Below are 18,580 nucleotides of genomic sequence, written 5' to 3'. Positions count from 1 at the left end.
CTATTTCATTTTTACATGAGATGACACAATGGAGAGTGATAAAATCCTATGAGTAATATTCAGTGGAGGTTATATATAATTTGACCCTGTGTCATGCATCAAGTAGTGGTTGGAGATAGTAGGATGTGCCTGTGAATGCTGTCCCAAATGTGGTGTGAAAGCAGTTGTATTTAAAATCCATGGGTAGTTAGGAACAGATTGAACACAGTGCTCCAAATGGGAAGCAGGCTGCTGTAGCTGATGTGCATGCTGTGGTTGCTACCTGAACTTCACTCTAACCTGCTTTTTCCTTTGCAGCAGTCCATTGTACCAGCCCACCCAATGGCTCCTCCTAGTCCCAGCACCACCAGCAGTAATAACAACAGTAGTAGCAGCAGCAACTCAGGATGGGATCAATTAAGTAAAACTAACCTTTACATCAGAGCACTGCCTCCAAACACCACTGATCAGGACCTGGTAAAACTATGCCAACCGTAAGTACTATGTTTAAATGTAAATTATAATGTCATACCTTAAAAATTTATAGTAGGTACCCAAGATGAGTGTTTGGATTATAAGGGAAGAAAACCAGATTCATCAATAAACAGACTCATACTGTGATATGGTGGCAGGTTTCAACTTTGTTGGCAATCAGAAGGAAAAGATTGTATGCTTTGGAGAAGCAAAGAAAGTGAGAATACAGTGGTGAACTGAAACAACCCACTGCTTTTGTAAAAGCTGTGATTTTGTGCTATTGAAATCACAGATAAAATTAATACCTAAATGTGAAACTTGTTATTGAGAACCTGCATAGAGGGTCTCCTCTGTTCACTGCTAAGATAATCTGTTAATACAAACTTGAGTAAGTGTTCTGAATCACTCTAAACTACAATGTGCATTTGAAGCCTTATCCTAGTTTCACACTAATTTATGGCTGTAGTTTACTGCACAGTTATTTTATTATTAGAAATAATAAAAACTGGTCCATGTAAGAATCCTCTCTAGTGGCTGAAGTTCTGGGTAAACTTGGTTTAGCAGAGGGCTTTTACGCAATGTTGTTAACCTAAGATTTTTTTGCTTATGAGAATTATTTGTTCTGTTTTTTAATTTTTACAGCAGCATGTGCCTCTCATTTTCAAATATGCTTTATGTGTAAAAAGTCTCTGCAATTGGGTTGTTTATACACTGTTTAAAATCACTTGCCTTAAATGTTTTACTGGATTTTCAAAATGTCTTAATACTTCTGAAATTCATAGTGCACTGTCCGGATTATTTTGAAATCAAAAGTACTCACCTAAATTTTCAATACTACACATAGGAAAACATCCACATCTGTCTGTTTTGGAGGAAGAATTATTAGGATTTGTATATAATGCTACTGTCTGAATTTTTAAAAATCATTTTATGTTCCATTTAGCAGATAAGTAACCAGGAGTATACAAAAATAGAGCACAACACAAGTAAGAAAAATTTATAGCAAAACCTGTAAATTTTGGATCCAAGCTTATGAGAAGTACCTTTGGTTTTCAATATTGGAAAAGAATTGATACCTAATTTATAGAGGGGATTTTCTTTTTTTTTAATTTAAAAAAAAAAATGAACTTTCACCGTAGTAGTCACATAGAAGTCATCTTAGTATTATAATAAAATAGCCTGCTCTCAGGTCTTTAAAGAAAAAAGTTCTATTAGCTCATTTCTCCAACAGCAAATGAAATCCTTGTGTTTTGCAGAGAAGATAGATAATCAATCTTTGAAAAGGCTTGTTGATAAATTAAGCATTTTTACAGCTTCCCATGTGACAATGACCTCTTGTAACTTGAATTTTAGTTGCAACTGCATGTTTTACAGAAGTGGAATTTCTGTTCCTGTTTTTGTCTTTTGAACTGATGAAGAAACCTTGGCCTATGCACTCATGTTATGTTAGGACAGAGCTGTGAGGTTATTTTGCACTGGAGCCACCCCAGTAACTACTATTTGTGCAGTGGTTACTATAGCTCCTTAATCTCTTTCTGAAGACATTTTAGTTTGCACAGTCTCAGATGTCATTGGTGCATGAACAGCCTAGAAAAAAATATTTTCAATAATTTGCAGTAACTGGTCCCCTTCCTCTTAAATAGCCAAACATTCCAATTTTGTCATTGCTGTTCAAGATATAATTGTAGTTGGAATAGCATAAATTGTATAAATAAAGAACTGGCAAAAACTTCAGCCACTAACTTGTTAAATCAATTCTGATGTGACTTTACGGATGTGGAAGGTCATGATATTTATTCCTGTGAGATATTTCCCTCCTAAGCATTTTACTTAAGAGGAAAGGAGATTGTCTCAAAATTCTCCGTGTCTGCTGAGAAAGCAAGTGAGATGTCCAGAAACTTTGGGTTGGACAACATAATCCCTTAGCAACTAACTGGATTTGGCAGTAAGATAGAAATGGCAGCTCTCTTCCTGTTCACCAAAGCTCAGTAATCCACTTCTGTAGACCATGGGAAGTTTCAGATGCAAACCTTTTCCTTCTTAAAAATCTGCCGTATTCATTGTTTAAGCTGAGATAGTACACAATAAATGGAGAATAGAATCTTGGAAACATGGAAGGCAATGAAGAGACTGTTGTTTACTCCAAATCTGAAATATTTTTTAGCCCTTTCCAAATTCCTAAGTTTTTATTGAGAGGCTTTTAGAGTAATTTTAGCACCTTTTCTCCATATAGAGTGGGTCTTGTTATCCTAAGAGGGTGTCCACTGCAGTGCTTGATGCTAAGAATGGATATAAAGGCTGCTCTGCATTTTGTAGAAATGATCTTGCTAGCTGGCAATAAGCAGCTGTTGGTGGATGTACATAAAAAGGTCACTGACTTGTTTTGTGTCTTTTGGCTGATGTTAGACAAGACAGAGAAACACCTGTGGGTTGAGGAAATAATGGTTGAAAAACATAATTGTCACTGCAAGTACCAGAAACATCCCATCTGCAGAGATTTTTCCTTCTGATCATCATGGACTTATATCATATATACTCTACTGAAAAGTTATTTTCAGTGATGATTATGGTAGAGAAAGATTGCTTTTGACAGAATCTCTCAGAATACAAGCTCAAATAATCTACAGAATTCTTGTGTGGGGGATTTTTATACTGTGACTTTTATTTGATTTAGTCAGGATTTGCATTAGTTCTTGTCATGACAGCAGTGTTAATTTTGGCCATGTTTTTACTTTGTTTAATTCTTTTTGGTGAATCACTAGAAAAACCCCTTATCAATTATGGAAGTGTTGGGCTTGCACTCCTGTTGTAGCACAGCTGTGCAGTATTTATGAACACAGTGGACAAACGTTCACCAGCTTTGTGGAAAAGTATTTTCCTGGCAAGAGCCAGTATACGTGTCTACAAATCTGTCTCCACCTTCAACTGATTGGTCCTTTCTGTTTTTCTATTAGGTGAAGCTCTTTTCCTCTTTTCCTAGTTGAAAAGAGCACATTATGTTTTTGTTGTAAGGGTTTGGGAGCACGGCTGTTTTCCAGAGCATATTTCTGGCTTTTGTGTGGGAACTGAAGCTGCCATGTTTCTGAATAGTTCATTCAGACTTGAGCCTGCTGCTCCAGTTCTGCATTGAGAAACCAAATTTCTTCATATCAGTTGTGCCAGAGGCAGAAGTGTGGGGAGGACTGAAGTATTGTTTGTCACAAGGATGCCATAACAGCCCAGAACCAGAGGCGTCAGGGGGACATGATGTGAGTCAGTCCTGGCCATAAGAGCTTCCCATCAGGTATGTGGGAGTAGCCAAAGCAATCAATGCAGTGGCACACAGATCCTGTCTTTTCTGTGGGAGGCTGGACAGGAGCAATCAGCTAAATAGGACAGGAGCCAGTGTGGTTTGGGAAAGTCTGCAGGAAGCTGCCTGACTCTGCTGAGTGGTTTCTTTTCACAACCGTGGAGTGCCATTGCAGGGGATCTGCTGGGCTGAGCAAGCCTCTGCCATGAAGAGCTGGTTTGACAGGGTTGCTGAAGTGGTGTTTACTTCAGCCATGCTTAATTGCACTCCCTTCTCCTGGCTTGATATACTTTCTTCAGCTCTTCTGATGGGTTTTGAATATATTATTTAGGCTTTAGCTACACTTTTTTATTTGGGGACTCCTAGTAATTTCTTTTAACTTATTGAATATCTGGATCTGAAGATACAAGATTAAATCCATTCCAGTTATTCACTGAAATTGTTGAGCCTGCTTACCTGATTAGGGACTTACGTGATTGGGTTTTAGCAGATTCAGTCAGGAGTTTGTAACTTGCTTTGACATGTTTTCTAGGTACTTTCCAGACTCTCACTAAGCACTGTGCTGTGCTGAGGATGACCTTTATGCTGAAGCCACATGGTTCCAAATCCCTGTACTTTCCACTGTCTAGCTTATGATTTACTTGCTGGCCTGCAGCAGCATTGTGTCTGTGTAATGCTGTTTCTTCAGAAACCTCCTTTTGTGAAATGTACATCATTAAATGAGGATGATGCAGCAGACCCTTCATCCTCCTGACAATCCCCGGTCCCTGGGTGCGATTTCAAGCTTTGAGGCTAAACCCAAGTCTCCTCTGTTCAGTTCAGCATAAATCATCTGGTCAGCCCACCCTTTGGTATTTTCCCTTCCAGTCTGTTTTCTCACACTGTGCTGCTTGTATCAAGCTGATGGTAGTCTATATGATATTTTTGAAATCGTTTTTCCTCTGGACAGTTTCACTTAGTTGGTCTTTCTCCTTAAGTTATTACTGTAGGGTCATATTGTGGGTTTTTAATGGGATTACATTCAGGAAAGCAGCTGCTTTAAGATAACAAAATATAGAATTACCACAGCACGCCATTGTTCTGTGCCAGGATGATCTGCACACAGAAATAGAACCTTGCAGTGTCTGCCTTTGCACATGTGCATTCTGAAATCACCTGTCTTGTTGAGAGAGTCATTTAAGGGTTCCTTGCTAAATAATCAGCATCGTGAACACAGGCATAGCTAAAACAACTGGCAGACTAATGGTTTGCTTGAAACATATGACCCAGATGTGATATACAGCTTTGTTTCCAAAACGTACTTACTTATATACTCCAATGTTTCCCTGTTTTCAGGCAAGATAACTTGAAAGTTGTTTCAATGCCCTGTCTTAATAAAATATGTATTTTCATTGTCATGTGATGTTCATTAACATATTAATGTTTCCGTGTTCTTTGCTGTGCAATTGTGACCTCTCCCATGTTGCCATTTCTCATCTTCTTCAAACATACTTAGGACTGCAGAGAGGTGAACTGGAGCTCAGGCATTTACTGTAGCAGGGAGCTGGCACTACTGTGGTCACTTAAGATCAAGAAATTTGCTGATTTTACTCAGTATACCTCATTAGAAGAAAAAAAAAAAGGTTGGACTTTAGAAAGTAGTCTGAACATCTCTTGCATTTAACTCCTTGGGAGAGCGATCTGGGCAGGTTATTGCTGCTTAGAAATACTTACAGCACATGAACACAACCCATTTAGATAAATGGTGTGGCTAAGTGGAAGTGGAATGGAAGTTGTCAAAGCTAACTTCTCCAATTCTCTTTAAAGTATTTTCTCTTTATTCCTTTCTCCTTTTTTCTCCATTTTTTTGCATTTTTCTTTCATGTTTGGCTGGCTGCAGTGAGGTATTGGATTCATAATTATGTGGAATGTGATTTCATGTCATATAATTAAATGTGATACATCAGTGTCTCTGAAACTGTTCTCTTTGAGAACAGTATTAATACTGATTATATTGTAGCAGGAGCCTCTCTATTGTTCTACTTTCTTAGGGGAGAAAGAAGCCCTCTGCAAATTTCTTTTTTTCAGAGTCATGTGTGCATTTTTAAAAACAGTATGACTGCATACACATCTGAATAAATAACACCCGGTTTACAGAATAACATTTGGTTCTAGGAGGAGATAGATTCTTTAGTGATTGAGCAGCATTTGATTTGTACTGTTCAGCTCAATTGTATAATACCAGCATCAAGTTTTGCCTTTATTCCCTGTTCAAGGACTATGGCATGGTTTGGGGTTTGTATTACCTGCAGTAGGTTTTCCTTTACTGCACATTTCACTCAGTTCTGCTCTTAAGAGCAAACATACCCCCAAGGATGGTGAAGGTGTGCTCTCTGCATGTATTCATTTATTGTGCCAGTGCTGTTGCCTGTGCAGTGTTGTGGAACACAGTAGGGAAATACCCAGAGGAACCCAGGACCCACTTTAGCTCATCTCCACTGTGTTCTGCCCAGCTGATGCACCCGGTTTCTCAACCAGACAAACTGTCAGAGGAGGAGTGGCCTTCCACTGTGGTGTGTAAACCGGCTCTGCTGGCTTCTGTCTGAGCTGGTGTTCTTCTGAGAGGTTGCTGTCAAAAATATGTATCCCATTTCTGAGCTGTAAAGAAATAGAATGCATTATTGTATGTTCCTTTTGCCAGATGCACTGGAGAGATGTAGGCCTGGTAGGGAGGCTGAAATGCTCCTTTTTGTCAGGGCTTGACTGCCACAAGAAGTGGCCCGGGAGCTGCGATTGGCTTGGAGATGGGATGTTTGGTTTAAATAGTCATTTCCTTTATTGTTTAGCAACGGATTTCAGCAGTCCTGTCATGAAGTGCCTAGCCTGGCACGATGTGAAGGAAGACTCTTTATCATCCCCTCAATAGCTGGACTTTAATTAGCTAGAAATAAAATTCAGACAGCTTTACATTCATGATCAAATGAAATCTGCACTGTAATTCTCTCAGACAAGTTCTAGGGTGTTTTTTTACAGTAGTGTTTTCATGTAGAATATTATTAGGGACCTATAGATATTTTCAGGGAAATAGTAGTTGAGAGAAAATTAAAAACATTGTCCTATCCTCCAGAGGCAGATAGTCTCTTGACATGCCTCGAATTTAAAACAAATATAGTTTTAATTTTCTCTTTCCATTTTTTTATTAAGCAAAAATGGTGGTTTTTCTAAGTCAGTATTTCGTTTAGCCTAACTGAAAAACAGTTCCCCTCAGTACATTGTTTAAAAAACAAGTAATCCAAATACAGACGCGCGAAGGACCTCTGTGTTTGCCCAGTGCTCGCAGATGTGGAGATCCAGTGATTGCAAAACTCCCTGTCCCCTGGGAGATGAGAGTTTTGTTGCAGTTGGGGCCAGAGGAATGGTGATCCCATGGAATTTCCTTGAGGAAGTGGGGGCGAGGGAGGAGAAGAGAGTGGAAGGAATGTTTCAGCCGCAGCTGCTTGTAAAAGAAGCACTAGGAAAACAGATTTGGTAAAAGTTACCACCATTGAAGATCTCTTATTGGAAAACAAAAAGCTGATTTGGTACTGCAGGGCTGGGATTTTGTTGTGCAGAGATGCAACCACAGAGCTGCAGGAAAGAAATGTCCAGTGGCAGCTGTTGGAATGTCTTTGATCAGGGTCCCAGTCCCCAGCTCCACAATGGCAGGGACCTGACGCAAACAGGAAATTATAGCAGCAGTTATTCATTGGAATAGCCAGTAATTCAATAACATTTTGAAGGGGATAGTTTAATTCCAGTGGATGACAATAAATGTTAACAAGTACTAATCAGGCTTTTTAATGGGTTCCATGATGCCAGAAACTGCCCCTTCTGTCAGAGACCTCTTAGGCAGGTGTCTCAGTCAGAAACCAGTCCAGAATTAACTCAGCTGAGAGCCCAATTTGTTTTTGACCTGAGTGTGCTTACATCAAGCTTGTCCTTTTCTTCAGGAAACCATTCGGCATTGAAATCAGGATCAGTATTTGCAAGCAGATTCTCATATCCCATGTCCAATATCTCCTGCAATTTCACATAACTTGTAGGAATCTTGTGAAGTCTTGACTTTGTTTGCTAAAGATTCCTTGTCCTTAGCTCTGATTTCTGTAATGCTAACTCTTTGAAATTAAAAAATGAGCCATCTGATGTTGACATATTATAAGGCCACTAATTTTTTTTATAACCTTTTAACCTTTTTTACCCACATTATTGCCAAGCTACATTTAGGGTTGACAAACAACAGCCCTAAACACTTTGCAACCCACATAATAAATATTCATATTTACCTGCAGAATAAAAGCAGTAGAAAATATAGGTAAACTAGTTAGATTTAATTAATTAATTAAATTAATTAATTTAATTCAGATCCTGCTACCTCCAATGAAATACGTAACTGAGGAAATAGAAAAAACTGTGTTTATCTTTAAAAAAAACCCTCCACAGAATGTTAAGCCCTGATCCTCAATTTTTTTCCACAACTCCTAAAACTTCACCCTGAAAATGTCAGCTGCCTCAGTTCCATTTGAGCAGTTGCCTTACTCAAGGCTCAGACCAACTCTGTAGAAAATTAAATCATTAAAGGGTTACTAGAGAAGAACTAGCATTTCATCATTTAAATGTCTGATCTTTGTAGATAGATGTGCCATACCTGGGGAAAAAAAGTGAAATTTTAATTTGAATGTTGATAATGTTATGATACATGGACATAGAGCAAGAAATAAACACCAATAAAAACTCAAAAAGAGAAGACTTCAATTTGGGGTCTGTTTTGACACTGTTATTAGTACAGATATTCTATTTGAACTAACCTGTGTGAGTTGAGTTAATCATTTACAGAATCAATTGCAGTGGAAGAAATATGTTCTGATTTGTATTCCTATCCTGCCCCTTACATTTCCATTTCTTCTCTTATTATTTTACCAGAAGAGGGAAAATACCCACCAAAATGTGTGTAACTTCACTTTTGGTTATAAATAGTTACATTAAATTTAATCATTTTGGCCATCTTAACTGAAATATGTTAGCCTAAAATGCGTGTTTTTCTTGAATGCTTGTTTTCCATATTCTGTGCAGTTGCGTAATTTTATATGTTAACTTTAGAAGACAGAGTTTGAGTCAGTATTTTTTCCTAGGAAAACATTGCGGGCTTAGGTTTTACACCTTATTAATATTTCTAATCCTAGTGCTGCTTTTTGGCTTACATGTAGTCACTAATAAGCTTTCACAAGTCTTCTCAAAGTATCAACAATTACTCTGTTGCATTAATGAAGACTTGAATGTCTAAGTGAACGCAATAGTGAAATAAGTACTATGTTAATAAAAGATCTAAAATTGTAAAAAAAGAGCTTCATGCAGGGTAGTACAGATACGTGAGAAACATAAATTCTTTTATTTGCAAATTCTTAATGTCAGAAATAAAGCTAAAGACCTGAAAAAGATCCAAACTACTTACTTCTGGTTTCAAGGACTTTGCTGAAAGGGTAACTGAAGAGCTTCTGGAGCCTGGAGACAAGCACAGTTTTATAGTTCAGTATATAATTTCATTTAGTATATATATCAAAGCCCAAAGCGACTGCTGTGCTCGCAAACAGAAATGCTTCCCCATGGCCCAGAGAGGAAGGCAAGCTTGACTGAAGCTGTCTGTGTGCAGTGTGCTCCCAGAGACCCAGTCCTGGAAAGCCCAGAGTGCCTGGGACCCACCGCTGCTGCTGCCAGTGCTGGGGTTCAAAAGCACTCCCTGCCCCACAGTGTAAAGATAAAGCACGGAGGCTTTATCTGGTAGCGAGGGCTGAACTTTCAGCTACATCAGTGTAGAGTTCACCTGGCATTCTGCAGTGTCTGATTCTTTTGGCATTGTGGTTTCTTCTTCTTTTCAACCTGTAGCTGTGCAGTACCCCAGGCAGAAATCTCCCCTGTGTTAATCCTGAATGCCTTGGCTGAGTTCTGGAGAAGACATTTGGCAGAGAGAAGAGAGACTTTTTCCCTTCAAGGCCTGAGGGTATCAGCATGGTGGAGTATCCAGCCAAGCTGATGTAGCACTGTGCATTTCCTTTCCCTCCTCACTGTTTGTGGTATTGTTGATCTGGAAAGGTCTCTTTGTAAATCGTTTGCCTTTTCTCCCCCTTCTCCTCAGAGATCCTGTATTCAAACTCTTACTTTTCCCATACTTGAAGCTACATGTTTTTTATCGTATGGAAGGCTTTGTTTTAGCTTTATTGCTAAGGCTGATTTGTTGCCAAAAATCTGTATGCTACATTTTTAAGATCTCAAATAATGAGAGGGAAAGTCTTGTTCCCTTTCCTTTTTCTCTGTGACAGCTGACAGGGCTTCCACATTTTGGAACAGAGGTACAGTACTAGCAGTGAAAGACTGTTAAGCCAGGGCTACTGCTGAAAAGTCCATCATCATACAAAGGTCTCAGCATGAGTGTACTTTTAAAATGTAGATTGGGATCAATTCTTTTTGAACATCTTCCAAATATTCAGAGTTATGACATTTTAAAAATACACAAGAACATATCCCAGTGCTCTGTTTTTCCCAAGTGAATTGCATATTACTTTGTTCCATGGGAAATTCTGAAGGTTTTTTCCACCCATTTTATTTATTTCTTAATTAATTATATTTGTTAATTCTCTTTGAAGTCTAGGACACTCACTCTGAATTTTGCAGTTTCACAAGTGTCATTAAATATTTTGAAAAGAGTGGCCATCCCAGGAAGAGGGGACAGCTCTGACTGCCACTGATCAGCTGTTTCCCATCTAACACTTGAACTGAGGTTGAGGTGATAATCTGAGGAGCACAGGCTCACTGGTCTGGATGTAGCTGAAAGGTGAGCAGAAGCAAAACTTGACTTTTAAAGGTAACTCGTTACTGAACAGTATCTTAGTGGTGGATATAGGTTTTGAGAACATTCCTAGTTTCTTTATCTCACGGGATTTAAAAAAAATTAGTTTAATTAGAAATCAAGCAGAGTACATCTAAATATATAGCTGTGAAGCCAGATGCTCAATTCTTTAGAATGGTATAATAATATACTAATAGAAACTCTACTGAAAAGGGCTTCCACTGCTATTTATATAATCACAACAAAATTGTGATTTTTTTACAGCAACAAAATTAATTTTTTAGTATGAAAAAGGGGAAATTAATTTCTGTTTCTCTCTGTGAAGATTTTCAAGTCTTTGTGATAGAAGATATCTGACTGCATTTAGGGCATCTTAGATTTGCTCATCATTTTCTGGTAGTTACCGTGCCTTGTTTTGTCCTTTCCATAAGTGAGAGATGGAGAGGCAGCTTAAAGTGCAGAGGAAAGAGTAAATTTTCAGAATTTTGTATTGTAGTCAGGAGGAAGTATTTCTGAGGGCAGTGTTTTCTTCTGCTCACTAGTGTCTTTTCCAAACTTTTGCTTTTTTCAGCGGGAGAGAATTTACAAGAAATTTAGTTTTTCCTAAAGAATTTTGCTGGATTTGTATTTGAATCTGGGTCACTGGTGTTCTGCTCCCTTTAGCAGAACTTCTGTTCACGCTTGTGCCAAAGATATTTGACAGCTCTTGAGTTAACTTCTTCAGTGGTGGAGGAAATGTGAGGCTGTTTTGCTCAAGTTGTTTCCCCTTGTGGTAGAGGTCAGCATTTGGCTATGACAGTTCTCCTGTATTTTTTTGGCAGGCAGTTCTCTGACATTCCTGTTGCTGAGATCATCCTCACTAGGCTTTCAGAAGAACATCTGACTGGGGTTCAAATTCTTCACCTTCTGCCATTCTGACCATATAGTGTGTTATAGGAGAGGTTTGCTCTTTGCCATTAATAATTAATTTGATTCTAGATACCTTTTGTTAACACTAAGATCTGTTAATTTGTGGTTTCTTCCTTTCATTGTGATTTGGTTCTATGTTAAGGGTGTGGATTCTTTTAATCCCAAAGATAATTTAAGGGAATAAAAGTATCATTAAATTACTGCAGTCTGAGTCATACTTGGTCTGTGAGTTTATTTCCCTGGCCTTCCCACACAGCGTTTCCGATATGCAGTGAGCTGAGGGTGTGCAGGAAAGACTTTAGAGTGACCTAGATACTATTTAACTCTTTACTAGGGGGTACCTCTCTGACACTGGGTATAGCCTTTGCCTCTCTCCATTCTCAGTCCTTTCCTATGTGATAATTTTATCCATTATATTTCCCTGCTTCTGAGTGGTTTTCATATAAAGTATTTTAAGGTTTATACTTGAATTCCTTTAAGCATCTTGTTTAATTAAATTGATTGGAAAAATTAGAAAACTATTTTAAAACCTGAAGTGTAGGCATAGAGATTCATCCTCAGAAGTTACTGCTTCTTTCCTGTACTTTATCACTTCTAAGAGAAAAGCTTGTTCTGCTGCCCTCTTGCAGGCAAAAAGATAGTAATCTCAGGCTGTCTGAAACAAAAAGGTCTGTAAAGCCCAGAAACACTGTGATCATGTCATACAGGCTTCCTTGCTGGCATATAATGTTGAATCTGTCCAAGAAAGGTGGTGATATGGATTGACTTTACTGACTTTGGGCTTGCCTGTCAACTTTGCAGTCATGCAGTGTTTGATTGCTTTTTCTTAATTCTGTGTAAGAATGTGGTTTTTGACTAGTTCCTTCTGTGGCTGCTGATGCTTTGGGTTTATGAAACTCCACAGATGCTCCTTTTAAGAAACTTTGACTGTATATCTTATTGTGTTTAATGTAGTTTCCACCCAGGTTTGCAGTTGACACAGCCAACTGGAGGATCCTAATTTTCTCTGAGCCCAGCTGACTCCCCTCTTTGCACTAATGCTTTTGGGTTGAGTTTTCCCTGCTAGGCCAGGATTAACCTCTATCATCTGTGTACTTCGCTCTGAAGCCCAGTGATCCAACTGCTTCCTTGGGCACACTGCCAAAACTGCAGTCTGGGACACTGGACTTACCCTTCCATGTTGGTATTTGCCATGGTCATTATGCAAAAGTCACTGGAGATGAGGGGATGGGAATTACCTGAGGTTCAGCTGGCTCTGTGTGTTCTACAGGGCATTCTGGTGGTGCCCAGGGTTTGGGACTGCAGCCCTGGCTGCAGTCAGGGCTCAGTGGGCTGATGGTGCAGCGCTTCCAGAGGGTTTCCATTGTCCTGGGCTGCTGCAGTGATGGGATCAGAATAGGTTAATGACATTTTTAAAGAGAAGGCCAGCAAAGCTACCAAAGCAGATTTCCATGTATCTATTTCATACTCTTAGCAAAACTGCAGAAATCAAACTCTGCCTCTTGCTTCCTTCAGTCGGTATTCAAAAGACCATCTAAGCAGTGTGAAGCTGAGGAAGTGTCACTGAATATGACCCTGACGCATCAGCCACAGAGGTTGTGCTTTAGATTTTGTGTTACAGCTTGTGATTGCTCATCTATCTAAAATTTGGCAACAGATGGATAGTATTTTTTTCAATGCATAACACTCCTTTATCCCTGTCTCAGCACTTAATACTACTGCAGGCATCTTTTCAACAGAGCCGTGCAGTTACAATCAATAATGTGTGAGTTGATGTTTCTGCTCAATAACATACAGCCACTTAAATGCCCTTCTGAAGTATATTGACCCCTGGAGGGAGCTACTTTAGTACAACCATCTTCCCTATTGAAATGGAGTTATTTGCTATTCAGCACAGCTGGGACTTGAGACTACAGAAGCAGATTCAAATAAAGTCTACGTGCCGTGCTGCTAAGGGGACAGAGCATCTGGAAGGCTTAACAATGATTTTGAGTAATTTGTCCATTTAGCTCTGTTCTAATAAGATTGACATTAAGTTACCAGAAATTAAAGGAGTTCATACTTTATTTATTGTAGTGTCTTCATTACAAGGTGTTAATCCCAGTATAGAATAGCTATTGAAAGCGGGATGTTACTATGATTATTTAGTAGAAGAATCACTGTAAAATGCAGTTCAGAGAAACTGGAAGTTATTTGAACGTATTGAAACTTTCCCTCTCCAGCCTTCCAGACAGAAGAGAGGCAGCCAACACTTTCTGAGATGAGGTGTTAAATTAGTGCAAGATAGAAGTAAGGACAAACAGTTATCTTTATGCATACTGTACTTTTACCCAGCAGGACAAGTTGGAATTTCTGTTGGCTTTTCAGTTGTCTTCATGTTACAAAACAAGAAGGAAAGCATACAAAATATGTTGGTGTAACTAAAAAAAGTTATCAATGCTAGGCATTATACCAGCAACAAAATGCCTTCAATGCAAGAAAAAACTATGTATGCATGTACATATAGATGTATGTATTTTTTATGTATGTAATTTTCACAAAATGTGAAACAGTATTTTGTAGTTGAGAGTTGGCAGATGGATCAGGGGTTGGGAAATGGGATGTGGTTGAAAGTGCCCTTTTATGGCAGTCCTCAATCTTGTGGTTTTCTAGACTGATGGCTTCCTTGAGGCATCATCTGTTTAAACTGAATGTATAAGACTTGGTTAGCAACCTTCACCAGAAATTAAATTGATGTGCAAGAATAAATTAAAGAGTAGTCTTCTGGAAGTATATAGGGTTGTGGTTTTAATAGGTGTCTGCCTATCTATCCAGAGAGGACGTAATCTCACACTAGCTAAGCATGTAGCCAAATGATAAAATAATTTTGATTTATACTGTTCTGTCTAAACAATAGAAAAAGTATTGGGAAGTGTAGATAAATATTTTATTTTCTCTTTGCCTTTTCCTTAATTCCTTCCCACAAGAAAAAGAAATATGCTTAGGAATAGACAAAATAATGGTCAATGCATCGTATGCTGACATTGGCTGAATTTGGCTTTCTTGAATGGAGGAGGAGGAATTGAAAAATAAAATGTCTTCAAGTAGAGACTCATTTATGCTCCCAAGCTGATCTCTACTGTTAAACAGAGGGAAGAGGAAAGAGTTATGAATAACAAGAACTGTTCTGTTATGTCTTCATTGTTTGATTCTTTCAAGCTGTTAGTGTAGGCTTTGCAAAATCAGTGAGGCTGGAATTTGCCAAGATTTATGGCTGAGTGTGGAAACACTGCTGTACCTTCAGATTAAAACGGCGAGCAGTGGTAAATCAATACATGCACATCTGCAGACCTGCCATGAGCTCGGCTTATAAATACATATTAGCATTCATCTGGGTTAATTTCTCATCCTCCCAAATCATTGTCCTGAGTAGTGATCATTTCTTTCACTAGTATAAAGAAAAGGATTAAAAAAAATCACTAGACTGTAGAAACAACATTTCGGCTTTGTAATTTGAACCTTTTTGGTACTTTCTTGTTATGCTTGCAAATGAATTATCATTTTTTAAAAAGCTGTATCTTTTGTGCCCATATAAAACCTTATGCTCTCATGTCTTTTATATTCTTTCTGGGAGCCACAGAAACTGTAATCATTTATTTGCAAATAATAAGCTTTCAGTTGGGTGAAAAATGTGGAAATTTTTTTTCAGTGCATAATTTGTGTCCATTCTGTAGCACTAGGGTAAGAAAACAACAGGGTGAGACCATTTGCTTTCTTAAAATAACGTGTTTTTGTTCTTCTATCTTGTAACAATAGGAAACTGTAACCTCGTCCCATATACTTGAATAGCCTTGTCAATAGTTGCACATGCAGAAAATGTAGATGATACTGTGTTTTCTTAAGAGTGGTGGTAGTACTAAAAAGTGAATTAGCCAAGAATTCCAAGTATCTTTTAACTGAATAATTGAATAATCTTTTTTTTTTCTTTTTTTTTTTTCTCTTTGTTTTTTCTCTTCTTTTTTTTCTTTTTGTAAGTCAGGGTTCTCCAGAACTGCTGAACCTGGGTGCTGGACAGTAGAGATTAGGAAGTGCAGCCTGCTTTGTGAGGCAGACACTGAGAAGCAGATTCCTTGATTTTTCTGATGTTGTAGCATTTACTGGCAACTTCTTGTTTGGATCATCTTAATGCATGTTACTTGATTTAGGATAATTTATGATAATTATGAGATTTATTATTTGTGACTATCTGAATAACTGCAAACTTATAACTGTCTTATGGTGAAACTTTCTGTAATGTTTTCAGTGGAAGAGCATATAAATTACAATATTCTGTATTAGAAGCAGAATAGTAGCAAATTACTTTCTAAACCATTCTATCTGATTTGCACACATCACTGCATATTTAAATATTTTTCTCAAAGGAACAATGCCACATAATTTATAAGGAAAACCAGAGTGGTCTTTCACTCATTGGTTAACAAATCCAATAGATCTTTGGCAGGAAACAGCACTTTTAATGTTAACCAGCAACTGTGTCCCTGCAAACAGATGCTTGAAAACCATAACTGTGCATAGTTTACACATTTAAAAATACTTCATATGTGTGTTTCTAAATGGGTAAAGATAAAAATCTCCTAAAAGTGTAGTCAAAAATTAGTTAGGAAAAATCACTTTACTTTTGCTGTGCTATTGATTTCATAAACTGTGAAAATTGTGATAAACAATATCCTTTCTGAAAGAATAGACATTTGTTTTAATGCATTACTTTGATTTTTATTTTCTGTTTCTTCCATTTAGTACTAAGCAAGCTATGATTACTTAGGCAATACTTGCACTTCAAAGTGTGTCAAAGAGGCAAATCTGTGTTTCTGATAGATTATTTATCCTGCTTAACCTATAAACTGTAAAGTAACAAGGCTACTGAACTGACAGATAGCCTAGCAGATGGTTCAGAGATTATGCAAAATCACCTCAGCTTGTCTAAAAGTCAGGTTGGGTTACTGCAGGGGCAGAGGCAGCAAGAAGCACAGAACAGGATCATTTTTCACAATTTGTTGCTTGAAATTCCATTTTTCTTCACAGCATGTGACAGAGTGTGCCACTTGTGTCTACAGTTAAAACAGCTATGCAATCAACAAATTTAGGACCAGCATGTTTTTATTCTGGCTTTTATAAGAGTCATTAGGTTGATGAGAATCTTTAGGTGTCTGTGAAATATGAAAGCTGATCTCCAGTGCAGAGCAAGAGGTCAGCTCTGCCACTTTAGCTGCTATTGCCCTCTCCTTTTTATGTGTCTGGAGCTGTTTTCTCTCCCTACCATAATATTGAGCAGCATTCTCTTGTTAGCCTATGGAAGATTAAATGGAAATTAGGTGCCATATGTTTAGTAGTAAAAATCATGTTGCAGCTGAGCAAGGATAGGCCAAAATTGAAGGTTTTGACAAAAATCTCTCCCTGAAGAGAGGGTGATTATTAATCGTGGCTCTGCCAAGTATCTCAATTCACATTCTCGGTGGAGAGGCTGAAACTGCAGATACTGATAAACTTGTGAGAGCCTAGAATAGAAGTTACAGGTTCATCCTTCAGAATTTGCCTTTTTCTTTCTTTTAATTTTTTTAAAAAAAGCACCCCCAAACCCCCTAATGTAAAGATTTTTATACTTATATTTTAAATATCTTTTTAAATTGATTGTACAGCTGTTGTGTTTTTTTCTCAGAGTAGCATAAGCAGAATTCTTCTTGATGCCTGACAGGGCATAATATGAGAGCCTTCCCCTCCAACTCCAAAAGCTTTTTGCTGGGAGTGGGTGTGCATGTGTGCGTGTATGCATACTTATTTTTAATTTCTTTTCCCCCCCATGGCTGTGTCATCATAGTACTGAAGAATAACTGCTTTTTCACATATTGCAACATTCTTAACCTTATAAAGTAAAACTAAATAAACATGCCCTTACATATTTGTTGATTTAAGATTGACAGAGCACACACCTCTGCAAGCAGCTGTTGAAAGTCTGTTCATTAAGACACTAGAAAGCCACATTGGGAAAGCTGCTTTAGTGTCAGCTGTAATATTTCTGAAATGTTAAAAATGCCCAGAGACATTAAAACCTAAAGTCTTCCTCAGCTGTGCTAAATAAAAGAATGTTGTGCCGTGAGTCTTGCTTTTAAAATAATCAATTTTTTATGCAATAAAGACCATATTAATTGAAAAACCTCTAGAAAAGGTAATAAAAATAGGTGTAGGATGTTAACAGGACTCTTCTCCGTTGAATTTCTGTCAGCTTCTAAGGAATGGATAGAGGTTACTCGCATCTCTACAAAGCAAGAGCAGAAGGAAGCAAACATTTCCTGATTCTAAAAACATATCTTCCCTGTCCCCACAGCTTATCTTTGCCTGAACCAGGAAATAACTAATCTTGGGAAAAACAAATTGGGTAGCTGAAAAATAATAATTTCCAAAATCTTTTTTTGTATGTCACTCCATTATCCATTAGGATTTTGAATTACTGATTATTTTTAGTTCTAAGGAGCATTTACATGTCTGTAGAGCCTGTACACTACAAGCCAAATACCTATTCATAAAATAGTGCTTTTTATCTGTTAGAGTTAATATTGTCCAAGAAACTTACAAGGTATTTGTTCACACTTTACTAAATTGTGTAAGTCTGTTGTGCAAAGCATCTGGTCCTGTGAGGACAGACAATAGTAGGAGATGAGAAAATATCTGGACTTGCATCTGGTTTTGCTGTTTTGGATTACTTCCCAGGGGAATCTGGAATTGTAACCTAGTGAGACTGAAGAACAAATTATTTGTACCAAAATAACAGTAGTTTGCAGTGTGGAGATGTTGGTAATTGCATTGGTAATGATGATGACATACACTGATTCTTACTGAAGAGAGAAATTAAATTAAAAAGAAGAGCTAAACATAGGCATGAAGAAAGCTGTTATGAAGAAAGCTTTGCTGGTCTTAATGAAGAGTTTACAGCAGTATATAGGAATATTGATTTGTCAGTAGGTTTCTAGGAGCCTAGGGTTTTTTTGGCTTTTTTCTTCAGGGGATCTTTTTTCCCGTTTGTTTTTTAGTACCCA

The 18,580-nt window shown here is 37.9% G+C and overlaps 1 protein-coding gene across 5 annotated transcripts in view; it reads left to right on the top strand.

Annotated features, from left to right (window-relative positions):
• The window catches only part of RBMS1 (RNA binding motif single stranded interacting protein 1), a 142,439-nt gene that overhangs the window by 76,936 nt on the left and 46,923 nt on the right, over positions 1 to 18,580 (top strand). For all 5 annotated transcript variants that reach the window (XM_012574921.5, XM_002196717.7, XM_072932135.1 and 2 more), the window contains exon 2: positions 298 to 473. In XM_012574921.5, coding sequence (XP_012430375.1) covers positions 298 to 473 — 176 coding nt within the window. The remainder of the gene's footprint in view (positions 1 to 297; positions 474 to 18,580) is intronic.

Source organism: Taeniopygia guttata, chromosome 7 (assembly GCF_048771995.1).
Source record: "Taeniopygia guttata chromosome 7, bTaeGut7.mat, whole genome shotgun sequence".
NCBI lineage: Eukaryota > Metazoa > Chordata > Aves > Passeriformes > Estrildidae > Taeniopygia > Taeniopygia guttata.
The sequence above is the reverse complement of the archived record's forward strand: the minus strand, read 5'-3'. Positions and strand labels throughout refer to the sequence as shown.